General features: G+C 39.8%; 1 protein-coding gene across 11 annotated transcripts in view; it reads right to left on the reverse strand.

Moving 5' to 3' along the window:
- Positions 1-295: 295 nt before the first annotated feature.
- elavl4 (ELAV like neuron-specific RNA binding protein 4) overlaps positions 296-16,852 on the reverse strand; it is a 79,766-nt gene continuing 63,209 nt past the window's right edge. For 8 of the 11 annotated variants that reach the window (XM_056259585.1, XM_056259595.1, XM_056259590.1 and 5 more), the window contains 3 exons: positions 10,741-10,974; positions 6,805-6,843; positions 296-4,315 (listed from right to left, as the gene is read on the reverse strand). In XM_056259585.1, the coding sequence (XP_056115560.1) occupies positions 3,988-4,315; positions 6,805-6,843; positions 10,741-10,974 (601 nt within the window). In that variant the 3' untranslated portion in view covers positions 296-3,987. The remainder of the gene's footprint in view (positions 4,316-6,804; positions 6,844-10,740; positions 10,975-16,852) is intronic. The other 3 variants (XM_056259586.1, XM_056259588.1, XM_056259589.1) reach the window with 3 other exon arrangements.

Genomic DNA, 16,852 nt, shown 5'->3' on the forward strand with positions numbered 1-16,852 from the left:
TATTACTGCCTGCGAGAGGATATGCTTAATGTAATAACCTACTGGAAGTTTCTGAATTTCAACTTTTGTGCGAGTAATAACGCTGGCATTCACGCTCATTGCGATAACTGATCAAACTCTTATCAAAAAGCTGCAGCTCGAGTGACATTTGGTGCCTTCAGGTGAGGAAAATGAAACTTTCTGCGTTAATTTTAAATATTACGGGAGTAAGTCGCTATTTGTTAAATCACCTTGTGTTACGTGAGGAGCAAACCTCTTTTTTCTTTTTTTTTTTTGAACATGACATGGCAGCACACAGCTTTCAACACCTTATTTTATTGTCCCAACATTCAAAAGTACAAATAATTCAAACACAACAGTTTTATGAAAAAGAAAAAAACATTTACAGCAAGTATTTTTTTCCATATTTTGTTTCCAGTTTCAGAAATGACCTAAACTAGCAAGGATAACATGAAGTCATTCATCGCAGTAATTTGATTCATAATAAGAATAAGGATAATGAGAATAATATTAATCATAGTAACAATAATCAATAATCGATAGATAAGTAATAACGTAAGTAGGAGAGACCAGCTTGGTCCGGTGAACTTTTTTTTTTCTTTTTTTTCATCTTTTTTTGTCTTTAAAGATTTATAGATTTTTCAGATAGTAAACAAACACATTTCAGGAGAAAATGAATTATGACAAGAGCCTTGTTCCTCACTTTGCCTTCCCTCCTACACTACTGGCTGATGGGTTCCTATTGGCAGGCTGCCACTATAAGGCGCTACAGGGGGAGAGACACTGCGATATGGGCACGCACTATAGAGCCACGGCCCCGCGTTTCCAACACCCCCGCAAACTCTCACGCGTCCTAGACGCTCTCCCGTGCAGTCATCCACGCTCACACACGCGGAGGGTGGTGGCATTAACCAAAAGAGGAGGACGTAATGCAGGAAATTTGTTCGTACATCAGAACAACATTCTACTGGGGTCGTTGCATAATTCAAACTCCCAGCCGCAGCGGGGTTTGAGAAGGGCCGTGCTGCCGCCCCCTTAGAGACGGAGCAGAGGAGGATGGATGGCATTAAAGGTGGAGGAATGTAAGACTGCTCATGAACGTGACTTTGTTTTTTTGTTCTCCAGCATTCACACCGGTCTTAACAAGAGCCGAGCTCTCCATTCAGGAAGTTTACCTCTCAAAATAGACTATATCTTAGAAAATATATAACAGGTGTCATCTATCAAATATTATCTGCTATAGCTATTTTTGTTCAACCAGTACAATCAGAGTCAATGCTTTTTTTGTTTTTTTGTTTTTTGTTTTTTTTTGGAGTATCAATGTGGTTTAAATGAAGGTTACAGTTCAGATGAGTCGATGAATCATACTAAAACAATGGACACATATCACTCAATCAAATTAGGGCAGCAAAGCCTGACATGAACGCTGTCGAGATCCATGAGAAACTACATTTCAGACCCACATTTTTGCATAAAGTTTAATCACAAAGCAACGGTAGTGTGTGGAGGGAGGGCGGGAAGTGGCTTTTAAAACTACACAAACTTATCACAGGTTATATTGAACCAGAACAACTGTTATAACATTCTATTAAGACTAAACTTTATTGAAAAAGATTTAAAGATTTATGTTTAACAAGACAAGAAAAAAGCAATAGCAAATTGAACTATCGGCTAGGTTATGCATAGCGAGTAACTGTTTCTATTAATAAGGGAAGAGCCTCACCAACCCTCTTGACATTTTTTTCGTTTTTGACTTTTAAATTTTTTATATTGTAATTTTGATATATTGGTACAAAGCACAAACGTACTAAAATTTCTCAGTGCACAGGACTAATGGAAGAGCGTCTCCCCTAGTCGTTTGTTCCCTTTAGCTCAGAAAGACCCCCCCCCCTCCCTGTACCAGAATCACGCAAAAACACAGACAACATAAGAAAGGAACAAGTAAATAAATAAATAATCGAGATAAATAAATAATTTAATCAATGAGACAATCAATCAATCAATCAATCAATCGATCAATAAATAAATACAGATTTTTCTCAAGAAGCTTTTTGTTCGATTTCTTTTGCTGCGGCGGTAAATCAAATAAATCGATCCAATTTTTCAGTACTTTTTTTGCGTTTTTTCTTTATCTTCACAAGCGACATGACAACATATTAAACAGGATTCCTCACAAGTTTTTCTAAGTAACTGAACCATCACTTCATAAAGTTTTCATATGAAAAAAGACAATCCCAAACGAAAAACAGTGACAACTCAGATAGATATAGATATTGGAACAGAAAATGTTGACTATATATCATCTATTTGTACACAACAAAGAAAGACACAGTCGTAATAGATCCTTTGAGGAAACAAATACTAGACTAACAGAACTAGCTAATTATCGCTGAATTTCGACAAACGCTGTACACTCAGCAAATAACCTAGAAGGAAGCAAGCCAAAGGAACGACGTCATCAAGGCCCGAATTTGTTTATCTGGGGTTAGTCCAGACCATACGCCGGCCAACGACGACGATTTCGAAAGAATAAACGCCAACGAAAGAAGAAAAACAGCAGCTTAATATAATGCCAACATCGAAGTTTTCTTTTTTTTCTCTCTAAACAACACGAAGAACAACAAAGTTGGATATTTAAGATATGTTGTGAACCATGTAATATAGCACCTACTGTTGATCGCTAAAGGAAGTACATCTCGAATGCGATATCACGAAATCATAGCGAATTAAACATAACCATGTATATGTCGTCCGAATGGAGAAAGAAGTGTGTGTGTATCTTTATTACTTATATCCCAAACACGGATGGTCTAAAGTAAACGAGTGGACGATGGGTGGCCTTGCTTTGGGCTCTTGACTGTGAAGATGTGGTCGGCCTGGGAAGACCCCTCTCCCTCTCCTATTGGGTATCGCTGTTGAATAATTACTGCTATGAAAAATTACCTGCCTGAATTTGCATCCCTTGATAAATTCTTCCATCTACAAAATTCTTCCATCGCCAATCCGGTTCTCCCCGAAAAACAAACAACCTTGGATCCTAAAAAGTACCACGGCAGAACGAACAAGACAAGGTGGCACCTGACCCCTCCCCCCGTCCCTAATTAGCCAGTCAAAATATTTTTCTCTTTTTTCAAATCCAGATTCTTGTAAAAATTCTTCAATAATTATTTTAATCATTATTTATAAAAATAGATCTTCTTTCTCTTTATTTTTTCATTTTTTCTAAACGCATTTTCAAGCAAAGAGACTTTCTCTTTGGCAACAGTGTGTGTGTAGTTTTTTTTTTTGACGCAACGTGTCATCAGGAGCGCTAGCCCATCCCTTCCCTCGCCCCTTCCCCCTGAATCCCCTGTGAGGACAGACGTGTGTTTTGTTTGCAGTACAAAACCAAAACTATGCTAGAAACATCTTCTGCATTAGAGAAAAGGGATGGCCTCATCCCTGTCAATTCATTGGGGTTCTCTAACAATTTACACCAAAACAAATGAATGAATGATCACCGATTTTTTTTCTTCTTCTTTTTTTAAAAAGAGCCCCCTCCCGTTCTCTTACCAGGGAGGTGTTTTTCTAACGACAGTGGATCCGGATTTAAAAAAGAAAGAAAAAATCCTGAATCGACACCAAGAGAGTTCGATCTAAAGAAGGACATTTTCTTCTTCAAAATAAGGGCGGTCTGGTTTTGCTACTGTTTACAGAGAAAAAAAAAAGAAAAAAGTAAAGACAACCACGAGAACTCAAAAAGATATACAACAGAATCCCTGTACCACTTCCAGGGTCTCCAAATAATGAATATTCTCAATTTGTCATTTTGTAATACTTAGGCAACATTGGCTTATAGGTCCAAAGTTATATTATAAGCCATATCCAGTTCTTTTTTTGTGGGTTTGTTGGTTGGGTGTGTTCCTGTTTTGAGTAGCTGAGTGGGCAGAGGTGGGTTTTTAGTATTAGAGGAGCTGTAAGGAGCTACACAAGTGATGAGAGGGGAGTTCAGGACTTGTGGGTCTTGTTGGTCTTGAAAGACACTTGCAAGACACGGTCACCCAACCGATACCCATTCAGACTGGCGATGGCCATGGCCGCTTCGTCGTAGTTTGTCATGGTGACGAATCCGAACCCCTTGCACTTGTTGGTGTTGAAGTCGCGGATCACCTTGACGTTGTTGACGGCACCGAACGGTCCGAAGAGCTGCCACAGGACGCTCTCGTCCGAGTCTGGGGACAGGTTGTAGACGAAGATGCACCAGCCCGTTCCTGTGTGACCGGGGATATTCATCCCTACTAGACTGGTCATGCTATCGATGGTGATGGGGGAGAACCTGCAGGACAAGAGAGAGAGAGTGAGGAAGATGTGTAAGTCACACTAGCCAAACTTCAAACTGATTCTTCAAGGGTTACGCTAGCACTGCCACTAGCCAAACTTCAAACTGATTCTTCAAGGGTTATGCTAGCACTGCCACTAGCCAAACTTCAAACTGATTCTTCAAGGGTTACGCCAGCAATTTTAGTGCCACATATTTTCAATCTATCACTTTGGAGTCTCTTTTTTTTTTTCAGGCGGAAGGCAACCAGAGAGGTTTTTGAATGCAGACTGAATAGGCTGCGCTCCGGTGCCGGCTGCGGGGGGCCACGCAAAAGTGTCACGCGCACGGGCGCCAGGATGCAGAGCTCTTCCTGCGCAGATCTATTGGGGAGCTAAATTACAGGAACTCTGCACATTAATACCTTCGAAATTCATCAGAGATTTCACATGCAACCGAGTAAATCTGCTCTCATTCTCCTTGTAATCTTTCCATTCTTCCTTTTTTTTCCCTCCCTCATGATACAGAGATTTGAATGCTCAGTTGATTTCACTTAATTGCCTTTCCGCTTAAAGGAAATTTCCACTTTAAATAAAAGGTAAATTGGATAAAAGGTTCATTTTGTGTGCCACCTCTCAAGGAATGACTATAGGCATTATTGGGTGTGCTTTAATTGAGATTTCCGCTTTGCTGCTGCCGTCGTCTTCGAATCCGTAAGGTTTGGGGAGGGGGATAGGAAGCTGCCAGCGAGCAGAAAATGGAAGCGGTGCTTTTCAGCCAGCTAGCACGGGGGAACAGAGTGTATTCCACCCACACCCTCTGCCGCTCCGCAGTGTGTGACTGTGATCGATAGCACTGCACGGACTACAGGGCCGGCCAATTCCCTGCTTCTTGTTCTGCCAAGAATTACTCAGACGTTTCATCTGCGTTTTAGCCTGTTCCTCCTGGCAGAGTCAATACATCTGTCTCCCTCTTTCGCTTTTGTGTTCTGTCGCTTGCGTCTCATTATGTTAATGAAGGGTATAATGGTAAGTCGGCTCACTTTGCACCGTGTGACAAGCAACCATCTCATGACTTCAATTACGCTGGTATTTCTGTGTAAATAATGAACCCGGTGCCATTATTCATCGAATATAGCTTCATGGTAATTTGGATGCCAGTCATCTGCAGGCAAGCGGGTGAGGGTCGGACTAGCGTATTGCTGACACAAAGGTGTCTGGTGACTACTAGGGCAGGGCCGAGAGCTGTCCGTTGGTCGAACTAAGACGAACAGTTGGACGAGGAGTTGCATAGCAACAAGCGACTGACCTAGAGCCATCCCACCCTTCCAAGCTGCCCACCTTCACCTAGTGATGCTCACTTCTTCAGACTGGGCTTTGTTCGTTAATTACCTTCTACAGCAAGCTATGTGAGCACGACGCCTCCCCTAAATTTTCCCTCTCTCGTGGCAGACGGGCTTATTTGAGAGCTGATCGCACCGAGTGTAAATAAAAAGGAATCTTTCGTCTCGTCATTTGTTTTGAAAGATGCTGTTGCCTCTTTTGCATATCCTGTTTTATTGTTGCACTTCCTGTTACTTGTCAGATTTTTTTTTTTAAAGCATGTTTTCTTTTTATTACAATCGTTAGAATGATTCATTCTGATCAGCCAGCGCTGAAACACAACAGACTTTTCTAGAAAGAGAAGAAATCTAGTAAATACGGAGCCTTTAGTCTTTACAGAGAGCTATCTTAAAAAAAAAAGAAAGAAACTTGCACAATGCACAACCTTTCATGCTACTCCCTCCATCTTAGCCTTAAGTCTTTGGTGTTCGAGGGACATCAAAGTGTTTCAATAGATACTAAAATATGCAACAAAATGTCATAAGCACTAAAACATGTTCAAAAGAAGCCTTTTCACTACATCCACAGCAGCACAAAGCAAAAAGAACATGAGCAAACCCAACTGATCAGAGGCTCCTAAACCTGCAGTGAAACACTACATTTCCTGCAGGGATCCAGGTGAGCTGTCACCCCCTCCGTCTCGCTCTGGACCAGCTCAATCCAACAATTAAAACAAAGAAGTAAGACGAAAAATAAGAGCCTTCTATCTCTCATGCCTTTTAGCTGTTAGACTTAATGCATTGGGAATATACATAATTTTGTCCAATTGTTGGCAGTGTGTAACCCTGAGCTGGACGGAGGTACGGCTTCAGCCCCTGAATCCTGTGGAAGCCACGCCTCAAAACAGGAGCTACACACAATAAAACACAAAATACCAAAACGGAACTCATAAAAAACTCATGATCAAACACTACAAATCATAAAAGATACTTACACTTACTTTTAAGGGCTACTGACTGGTAGATTGAAATCAAAAATAAAAAGGAGGTAAAGCAAAAGAACTAAAGGGAAAGGAAGAACCTTGAACTGAACTGAATGCATGTGATTTTCAAAAAGAAGGGAAAAAACAGGATAGAAATCATACTGTCAACATGGACATCTGGCATTCGGTGAAGTTTTAATTACCTCTTAACGCCATAGGCCATATTAAGCAAATTGTCCAGCCTGTAAAGAGAAGGAGGGTTCTGGGGTTAATGCCAGGCAGATGGTTGACTCACTCAGTGGAACTAATGCTACATCCCTGCCTCACTGAAGGAAGACGCCCATCTAGCGATGGGCCATTACACTGTGCTGCCCCATCAGGCATCTCACAGAGTCAATCATACATCCAAAGAGCAGCAGACTTGCAGCAGCACTAATGCTAACAGGAGGCCACTTGAATGCCCACCCATTTAGTTTAACAGTGCTGCAGTCCTGAAATATTAGTCACTACATCATTTATTTGTATTGTATACTTCATCATAACGTATACAAAATGTCATAGGTTGACTTGCATGCACTGATTCATTTTGATGTTTTTTATTATAACAATGTGGGGAGGGGAGCTGAATTATAACAGGATTTTGAATGTACTACCATTTATTTGTGTGTGTGTGTATATATTTTGTAATATGATATGATATGATATGAACTTAATGCTTTGGGAATATATTTAATTTTGTTTTGTTGGCAGCAAATAATCCGGAGCTGGACTGGGGTACAGCTTCAGCCCTTGAATCCTGTGGAAGCCACACCTCAAAAACAGGAGCGTAAATTTATTCAGGTAAATTGGGCCATGTATTATTGTTTTCATCTCTCTCGCTCACTCACTCACTAACTCTCTCTCTCTCTCACACACGTTGGGTTTTCAAGTTTTATGGGGACATACATTTTTCCAAAAAACATCACTTTGTATGATTTATAAGCTGTTTTCCTCGTTAGGACTAAAACGATGTGGGATGGGGGTTGAATTATAATGATAATATTTTTTATATTATATTATGTAAACATAATTGTAATATAGAAATTTGTACTTTTCTAAATATGTTTTAATGACTTTTGTCATTGAAAAGAATGTCTATATTTTGATTCTATATTGCAATGCTGTAATGTATTTTTATAGTGACATTTAAAGAATGATTTAGAGGAATATGAGCAAATTGAAAACAAAAGTCAAAAGAGAAATAAATCAATCATACAAACAGATATTAAAAATGATATATTAAAAATGAATCTTAGTGCCAAAACACGTGCGGATAATATGCTAGTGTTATGGATGAAATTGGTCTGGGGCCATCTTTCAGCTATCTGAAAACTTTAATATAAAATGACATTTCAATGAAGTTGGAGGCAGGATGTAATGCCGCATTAACTGGGAGTGCCCTTTCTTCCTCTTGCTGTCACTTTCTTTTGCGGTCTCTCTATTAGCCCCAGTGACCCACCGGGCCGGTATATTACGTTTTCCTTCCCCGTCAGTCATTCTCATTTTGGGCTCCTGTCTGTTTGGCTACTCTGCGACCTCCGTCCCTCACTTGGCTCGGCCCTGTCTCATTTCCTATTAAAGCTGTAGCAAGATGGCTGGCAAGGCTAATTACTGCTTTCTCACATTTCAAACTGAAGTTCCCCTGACAAACACACACGTACACATGCTCCCCCTCCTTCCCCGTGGTGGGTCAACAGTTGGTGACTCTGCCTTCTGTGAACTTGGAGAAAAAACGCAGCCAAACTAAAGGGAGGACATTCAGTGTATCGAGTCATTAAGATGCCAATTAGCCAATTAGGGAGGCAGGTTGCTTTGTGGGTAAATGAGTTAATTGGAGAGAGAGGCTCTGAGGTGCAAGAGCAGGCGATGTGTTAGACATATGCAGGAGTGTCTCAACCCGGCTCGGTCCGTCCTACAGCTTTTCACACTTCCTCTCCAAACACACACAACACAATGAAGCCTTTGTAAGGCCGACTAATACATGCAAATGGGACTCATCCTTTTCAGATCTCTTCAATAATAAGTGCTTTTGATGTATAAAGAATTCATTACTGATTTCTGTCATCAGTATTGCTGTGCAGTGCTAATTGCTTGATGAGTCCTGTTTGTCTAAACAAAGGATCTCTTGCTTAATAGCAAACATCACACTGACAGTTCATGCATCTAGAGGAGATAGACTGTAACTTATACAAAGTATTTTATATTTGTGATCAAATTGAATTATTAAATGTTTTGAATGGTTCTCATGAGCTGCACACTTCATCTTCCATTCATATGATTGTGAACATGCGTGAACGTAACAGTTTGGTATTTAACTTTTTGGTGAACTCTGACCTGCACTTTTGTATAGTGAAAAGGTGTTTGACCAAAAGAAGCTATAAACATCTCAAATTAAAAAACCTTTTCACTTACTATAAAAAATACTTATGTATGCCAAGCTGGTTTGATTTTTTTTTGTCTAAAAAAAAATTTTGTAGATAATTTAACATTTTGAATTTATTAATATGTATTATATTATTTTATTGATTTAGGGGTCAGTACAATTTTATGTTTTGAAAGAAGTCTCTTATGCTCACCATGGTTCAGTGTGTTTGATCACAAACAAGTACAAACAGTAATATGGTAAAATATTATTACAATTAAAATAACTGTTTACTTTTGAAATTTATTTAAAAATATTTATTCCTGTGATGGCAAAGCTGAATTTTCAGCAACATTAGTCCAGTCTTCAGTGTCACATGACCCTTCAGAAATCATTCTAATGTGCTGATTTGGTGCTCAAACATTTCTTATAATTATCAATGTTGAAAACAGTTGTGCTATATTTCAGGATTAGAGAGCAGCATTTATTTTTAATAATAGAAATTGGCTAACCTTAAACCCTAACCCTAACCCTACCCTATAGTAAGTACATGTAGTTAATTAAAATGACTCAGTACTTAAATGTATAATTACACTGTAACAAGGACACCTTAAAATAAAGTGTAACCAAGAAATCTTTTGTAGCATTATAAATTTCTTTACTGTAACTTATGATTAATTGAATGCATCCCTACTGGAAAAAAACCTACTGACATTTGTATATAATAATCCTTTAAATAACATATTATTATTTGCCATTCATATATATTTTTTCCAGTACAGGAGGCCTGGAACATGACATCAAATCCTGTTGCCCATATTTAAACTAAGTTTGCATGTTAAGTCTAGTGTGATGCACCTATAAACAGTGCTTCCAAAACACATGTTGCAGATTGCATTGAAAAAAACTAGTTTATCTAACCATATACTATAGCTTACTACCTAGATGTGTCAATCTGCTTCTATTTTTGGAAAAATATATTATTTTTGTCCTAAAAGCACAAGTAGTGTTATACAAACTTTTAAGTTTCAATAAGCTAAATGGCTAAAGCTATCACTATTGATACTACATCCATTGTCAGCTTGATTGTAAGTTAACATCCGCTGCTTTTCAGCAGTAAACTTTCACTCCAAGATGGCCTCATCTGTTTTGGCAGGCTTCGCCAGCTCGAAGCTCATAAGACGTGACTCATGGTTAATGTGAATTAGCCTCTGAGGAAAGGAGATCTTAAGCAAAGACCTAGCAAGTCAACGGCTGGATCAAAAGGTGTTGTTATTGTTGCCTGTGACTAACTATATGTGTAGTGAGAGGAGCTACGGCAGAGAAAATTTACTTCACATCGCTTTTAAAAAGGTTGAGAAGCGCTGCCCAAAGCTGTAAAGGTGTTAGCTGCCAGAGTGAAGTTATTGCTGGCCTGCTGAACTGAAATGAAAGAAACAGATGTGAAATGAAAGAAGGGGAGGATGGCAGATGAGAAAAAGAAATCAGAGGGACATTGTGAACGACAGAACCCCACTGTCTCTTATCAGTCCTTTGCTTCTGTTTCTTTTCTGAATTTCATTTTGTTTCTGCAGATTTTTTGGAGCAGCTATTCCTCGGTGGTGACATGACACATACAACTTCAGCTCTACAGGTAACAGTTTCATAATCCAGACACCTATTTTGCTTTTCTGTTCCACCAATTTTGAAAGAAAGTTACGAAAGATACAGATTGTTATTGCAGGCTGACTGTATTTACCTGAACCTCTGCGCTTGGTGGTGGAGGGGTCCTGGGTAGCGCCGGTTGGGGGACTGGTACAGCTGCGACAGTAATGCCTGGCTGGTCTTCTGGCTGGGGTTGTTGGCAAACTTCACCGTAATGGGCTCGGCGGCACCTGAAGGCTTCTGTCCATTCAGACCCTTGATGGCTTCCTCCGCTTCTATCCTCTTATCAAAGCGAATAAAGCCCACACCCCGCGAGCCACCTGTGGGGCCAGCACACCAGAAACAACACACCATACGTTTACTGGCTTTATCCGGCCTGCAACAGCAACATAGACCTTGTAAATCTAGATTTTTTTCATTTTAAAAAAATGAATGTACAATTATAACACTGTACCTTGTTATATTATATAAACTACAGAAAACTAGTTAATTCTGCTGTGACAGTGTTTCTAATACAATGGCATAAGGAGTGATGGCAAATTTGACCTCTCTCTCTCTCTCTCTCTCTCTCTCTCTCTCTCTCTCTCTCTCTCTCTCTCTCTCTCTCTCTCTCTCTCTCTCTCTCTCTCTCTCTCTCTCACTCTCTCTCTCTCTCTCTCTCTCTCTCTCTCTCTCTTCTGACCAGTGTAATCAATCTCTTTCCTCTTTTGGAAAGTTCTAAAAAGGTCATCATTGATGTTTTCTTTTGCTACTGGAACAAATGGGAATGCAAAAATGAAATTTTTAATCACAATAGAAGTTTATCCAACTATGACGACTTTCGTTTCTGAGAACCCCGGAAATGTGACATACACTTCCTGACTCACACACCTTAGTTCGCAATGATGCATTTCTATATTTAGAGATTGTCATTTGTCGACGGCGAATCATTTTCAGAGGTATGCTGCCTGTGTGACGGATCCTATTGCTGGTGTCACATTATGCAAACGAGGCGAGATGGAACAGGGAGATTCTATTGGCCGGCCAGCATTCCAGTGCTGTCAGGCAGATGTGTAATTTGTTTTCTTTTCTTCATGAGAGGATGACGATATTGTGTGGAGAGGCTGTCGCCTGCTGGTGTGGAAATTGAGCGTGTGTGTGCGACGGCCTCACGCTGTGTGGTTTGCGCCAGCTGACGGCCACACGCCGCCTCATGGTATGCAGCGTGTCCGCGACATTTCCATGGTTTCCAAGGCGATGGTTTTGACCGCTACCTGAAAGTAACATTTAAAAGAGCCTGGCTTACTGGGAGGTCTTTTGTTGGGTTGGTTTTTAATGAGACGATACTTCTACTCTGGGGAGGTGCGTGTGGAGACGACTTGCCAAGAGGGCAATTTGCATAATACAATGAACACGTATTTGTGTGTGTCTGCGCTCTGCTCTCTATATTGTCAGTTCGTTCTCCTCTCACTCTCTCAGCTGTCACCCGCTAGTATTGATGTTTTCTGTTGGGCTGCCTGATTGTCTATTCAAATCAGTGTCTTTTGATACGTTCCATTCTGCAAACAAATATTTGCACACAATCTTTTCAATGCAGTGAGCTTTCATTCAGACTGCGGCTGCATTACTCTCTTTCCCTCGCAGCATGAGTCATTCCTGACAGCTTTTCACTTTTTCCTCTCCCTTCCAAAAACCTACTCTCTTTAATTAGACCGTCAGAAGTAAAGGCTCGAGGAAGGAAAAGCATGCATTATTCCAGAGAGTTTAGGATGCACGGTTAGCTTCGTGCTCACCGTGGAGTGATGTTGAGGTCAAAGCAGAATCCTTCGAAAGTGGAGCAGACAGAGGAAACTGGGAATGACACCTCCTCTCTCTGTTCCTCTCTCTGTCTAGAAGATATTTGACATGCAACAGCTCAAGTATCTAAAAATACAAGAGATTACACATTCCGTTTCATAAAATTTTGATCCAAAACTAGACGACTTTTTGCTTCCGTCTGTCAGTTTAATTGTGCAGGAATGAACTGATGGATCTGACATAAACTATATGCTATCCATGCTTTTGCTTGTTTAGATTGTACACAAACACCGTCTGAGACCGAAAGTGGAGAGAGGGAGGCATCAAGACATCCTGTCTATACTATAATGCCTTAAATGCTTTTGAAGGCAGCAGAGATTTATCTTTCACATATCTCACAATGTTTGACAGTTGGTGGAATAAATAAAAACGACAGTAAAAAAATTTTTTTTATAAAGCATATGCCTACTTTTCTTCCTAGAAATAAGTATTGTGGTCACCAAATACTTGCTTTAAAGCTCTCTTGAATTTGTTGTAGCTCATTAGATGTGATCTTATGGTGACTCATACTACACGAATCACTGCCTGTCATTGCCATACATAGAACCAGAGGTAAAATGTCAAGCCCTACCAGACCTATTATATTGCATACTACTTTATTTCTGGAGTATATACTATGCACAGTATGCCAATTTTCTGTATGCTTGGAATACCCTAATGATTTATCAAAATATGCAGTACAGTGCATGGAGTACTGTATCCCACAATGCAATGGTGTCTTGACTTCCATTGCATTGAGATGGATGATCCAGAAGTAATTAAAGAAAATATCATTTCTATACAAAATTTAATAAAAAAATTAAAGTAACTATTTTCATTTCCATGCTGGACACCAATCACACACAATGTAATGAGGTTATGCAACAACAAAGTAGCATGTTGGAATGCTTACCATTAAATCATGCCTACGATTTCACATAAACTTTAAAAACAAATATTTATAACCAATAGATTTTCTTATAGAAATTGTAATTAATTTCATTACATTAATTCATTATATTTAATAAATTAACTTTTATGGGCAAGCACCCTATTCGCCCACCATGAATACTTCTTTTCCCAGAATACATTACACATTTTTTATTTATTTCAGTTGCAATTCATGCAATTCTTCCTGTTATTCAAATTTAAATTCTGATGTGGCACATCCTATTTAAATTCCAACTCATTAATTGAAAGGGAGCCAATTCTTAAATTCAGAGTTTTGCACAACTCTGCGTAACATTATGAACGATGGGACTGATGGCTATTAAACAGCAAATTAATGTTGTAAATGTAATGTTGTCCCTTTGTCCTCTGTAAGTCTGTTTTGTATCATACCTTAAAAAACAGTGTAGGGCCGTAGGGCAGGTAATCTGTAGTATGATTCAATCCAGAGGGTTTCAGCACTGTGCTCTAACACAACTATAATGAAATCGTGATGGGATCTCAGTTTCCTCGGGTAGAAATAGTGCTGACCAATGTCATTCAGGCTGCAAACGGCTGACGATCTATCAGATGCCTGCAGAATCGCTAAAATTGCGGGTCCAGAAAATAAAATGGCAATTTAACAGTTAAAAAATGCAAATGGTAGCCTTAATGTTGACTGTGCTTTACTTTTTTCTTTTTCTCTCGCTTCTCTGACATTACCATAATGAGCCTGCAGCCGTTTCTATAACAGGCTGCCTAAACAAAGCGAGCGGCCGGGCTAAAACCGGAGACACTGGCACTGCTAGCTCTTTTTTAGCGCTTATCATGAACCGAACAGAGTTACAGCTACAATGTGCCGGTTAACAGCACTATTCTCCCCAGTAATCAGTCCTACCTTACGTAACTTTCTACCTGTACTTATCTCAGCTCAGCACACATGAAGCCGGAGAATGCTGAGTTTAATAATAACCGTGACACACAGAGCGAGCGCACAAGAAACAGTGGCAGGAGACCGCTATAGCCGGCCTGACAAAGCGCTTTCCACTGCACGCCCACCGTTCTGGTCCTCGACACTTACTGCGTACAGGAGAGAGAGAGAGAGAGAGAGAGAGAGAGAGAGAGAGAGAGAGAGAGAGAGAGAGAGAGTCCTCTGGGGAAAAAGAGAAAGCTCAGAAAAGCTTGGCTGTTAATGAAAGCCTTCTCTCCTCTGTCTGAACATAAGCACCTCTCCGTTGTCTCTCATTCTTTCACTTTTAAGTGGTTGTGCCAACTATATGGAACATTTATTAAACTAGTGCGCTAAATATATTATGAGGGAAAAAAGCGTACACCTCTTCGCCGTAGCCTCTGCCTAATCAGAGAAAAGAGAGCAGCATCCTCGTTTTATGTAACTTTTAGTTGCTGCCGCTACAGATGGTGTTTGAAAAGGCTCAGTAAAGGAAGTCTTTGAAGACTCTCTCAGCACTTTGCCTGTTTCTGCCGGCTCACGGCTATAAATCCATCTGTTTGTCCTTGTGTAATTAGAGGCCAAGGCAGCGGTGTCATGGCATGCTTTGCGATGTCTGGCGGAGCATCTCAATTCATTGTATACATCACGGATCCTTTGTGTTCTACAGGCCTTGATTTGGAAACTCGTCGTGCAACGTTGGCTCAAATGCACATGGACGTCGTGCTTCTAACCCTTCCTTACATCATGCTATAGCTAATGGAATTCAAGTCATTTGGAAATATCAATGAGCGTGAAAAGAAAAGGAGACAGAAAAGGAGACGGAAGAGGAGAAAGCGCAGCATTTTAAAAGAGGGATTTCCACAAGTAGCTCAGTCAAGGCAGTAGTTTTTCACTTGAGAGGCGCAGCTTGTAGGAGCCGCCGTTTTGGATCAATTGTATTTGTTCTCATTGATGGGACATGTATTGACTTCTAGGCAAGGCTCTGCGGAGCCCCTCTGAATATTTGACTGTTGATCAAAAATCCAAACCTATCATACTTCACTTAGGTTACATGCTATGTGTAAGTACTCATGGCATGGATTCAGTCAAATGCTCAGAAGCTTTTTCAAATCCCTGTAATTTAGTCACGTTTTACCAATAAACTGAAAACAAACAGACACACCCTAGGGAACAAGTTATATAAACAAGACATGTGGGAAGAGGACTTGCACAGCAATACATTATCCTCTCTGTGAGGGTGAACAGAGAAAATGCTTCCCTAATTGTTGCCAATAAACTTTTGACAAGGATGTATGATGTATTATTATTTCAGAAAGACAAAGCCACTGTTAGTTTACCATGCCATATGTGTTTGTTTTTATTAATGACTTTCAGTGTTATTTCACGATGTTGTATTTTTCTTGATACTGAGAGGAATATGACAGAATTATTTTTGCCTTAAAAAGCATGTGGCAGATGTTGACTTGCTTTTTGAAAATGTGTGTGTGCATGAACAATCTTTACTGACATTATCCTAGCTTTTAGGTATGTATATTTATTCTATATTCCATGCTGTAAATGAGTGGGTTTACAATAAACGTGTTTAGGGAACCATTTTTTATATTTCACTAGTATGAAATCAATATTTTGCAGATCTTTGTGGTGATGCTAATGTGGGGCAGTGTTGCAGTTGTTGTATGTACCACAAATGGCTTGGAATGATGTTCCAATGATTGTCAGAAAAACGGTAGCTCATGTAACCGGTGAGTTAATCTGAATTTTCAACATTCATGTGAGATTTAATTAAACTATTAATTGCTTTTGAGTAACAATCCCTTTTTGACTTTAACACTTGTTATTGACAAATGCAGAATCCCTGTTTGGCTTTCAAGGCTTTTCAGAAGGATTGTAATATTTGCTAATGTCTCTTTATGGCAGCCCTCCGATTAGTAGCTTCAAAAAAAAAAAAAAAAAAAAAAATTACTTAATCACTAGCAACTCCAGTTTAATTAATCATTAAGCTCCCTCATGCGGACCCTTTTCTCCCGGGGAGCCTTCATAGGGCCAGGGGAAGGATCTGTGTCAAGAGAGGAAGGCCTGTGTGTGTGTGTGTGTGTGTGTGCGCGCATGTGGCCATGCAGCGTTCCTCAGCAGTTCTTCCGAAAGGGTTCTGCACCACTAGAACGTGGAGTACATTTTCCTGTGCCTTATGCGATATTGTTTGCATGGAAAGTGCCGATATGAATTATGCAGTTGAAAAAATATTGAATGTGTAAGAAATTCAGCTCCATGACCATTTATATCCAAGTTGATTTATTCATGATGCTGGAGGAAGGATAGGCCAAGGAGATGGCTGGATGCTTTAAAATACACTCATCAGTCATTCCATGTCATCCGATCATTCTTAAGATTAGGATGCTTGGTCATGATCAAATTCAAACAACCAACCAACCTGCACATAAATGTACACACAGAAGATGGCTACAAAATTTAGTTTTTTTGTGTAGTTTCAGAAAGTACATGTTAAGTGCAT

Source organism: Rhinichthys klamathensis, unplaced genomic scaffold (genome assembly GCF_029890125.1).
Source record: "Rhinichthys klamathensis goyatoka isolate OS25496 unplaced genomic scaffold, OSU_Roscu_1.1 h1tg000169l_1, whole genome shotgun sequence".
In the NCBI taxonomy this organism is placed as follows: Eukaryota; Metazoa; Chordata; class Actinopteri; order Cypriniformes; family Leuciscidae; genus Rhinichthys; species Rhinichthys klamathensis.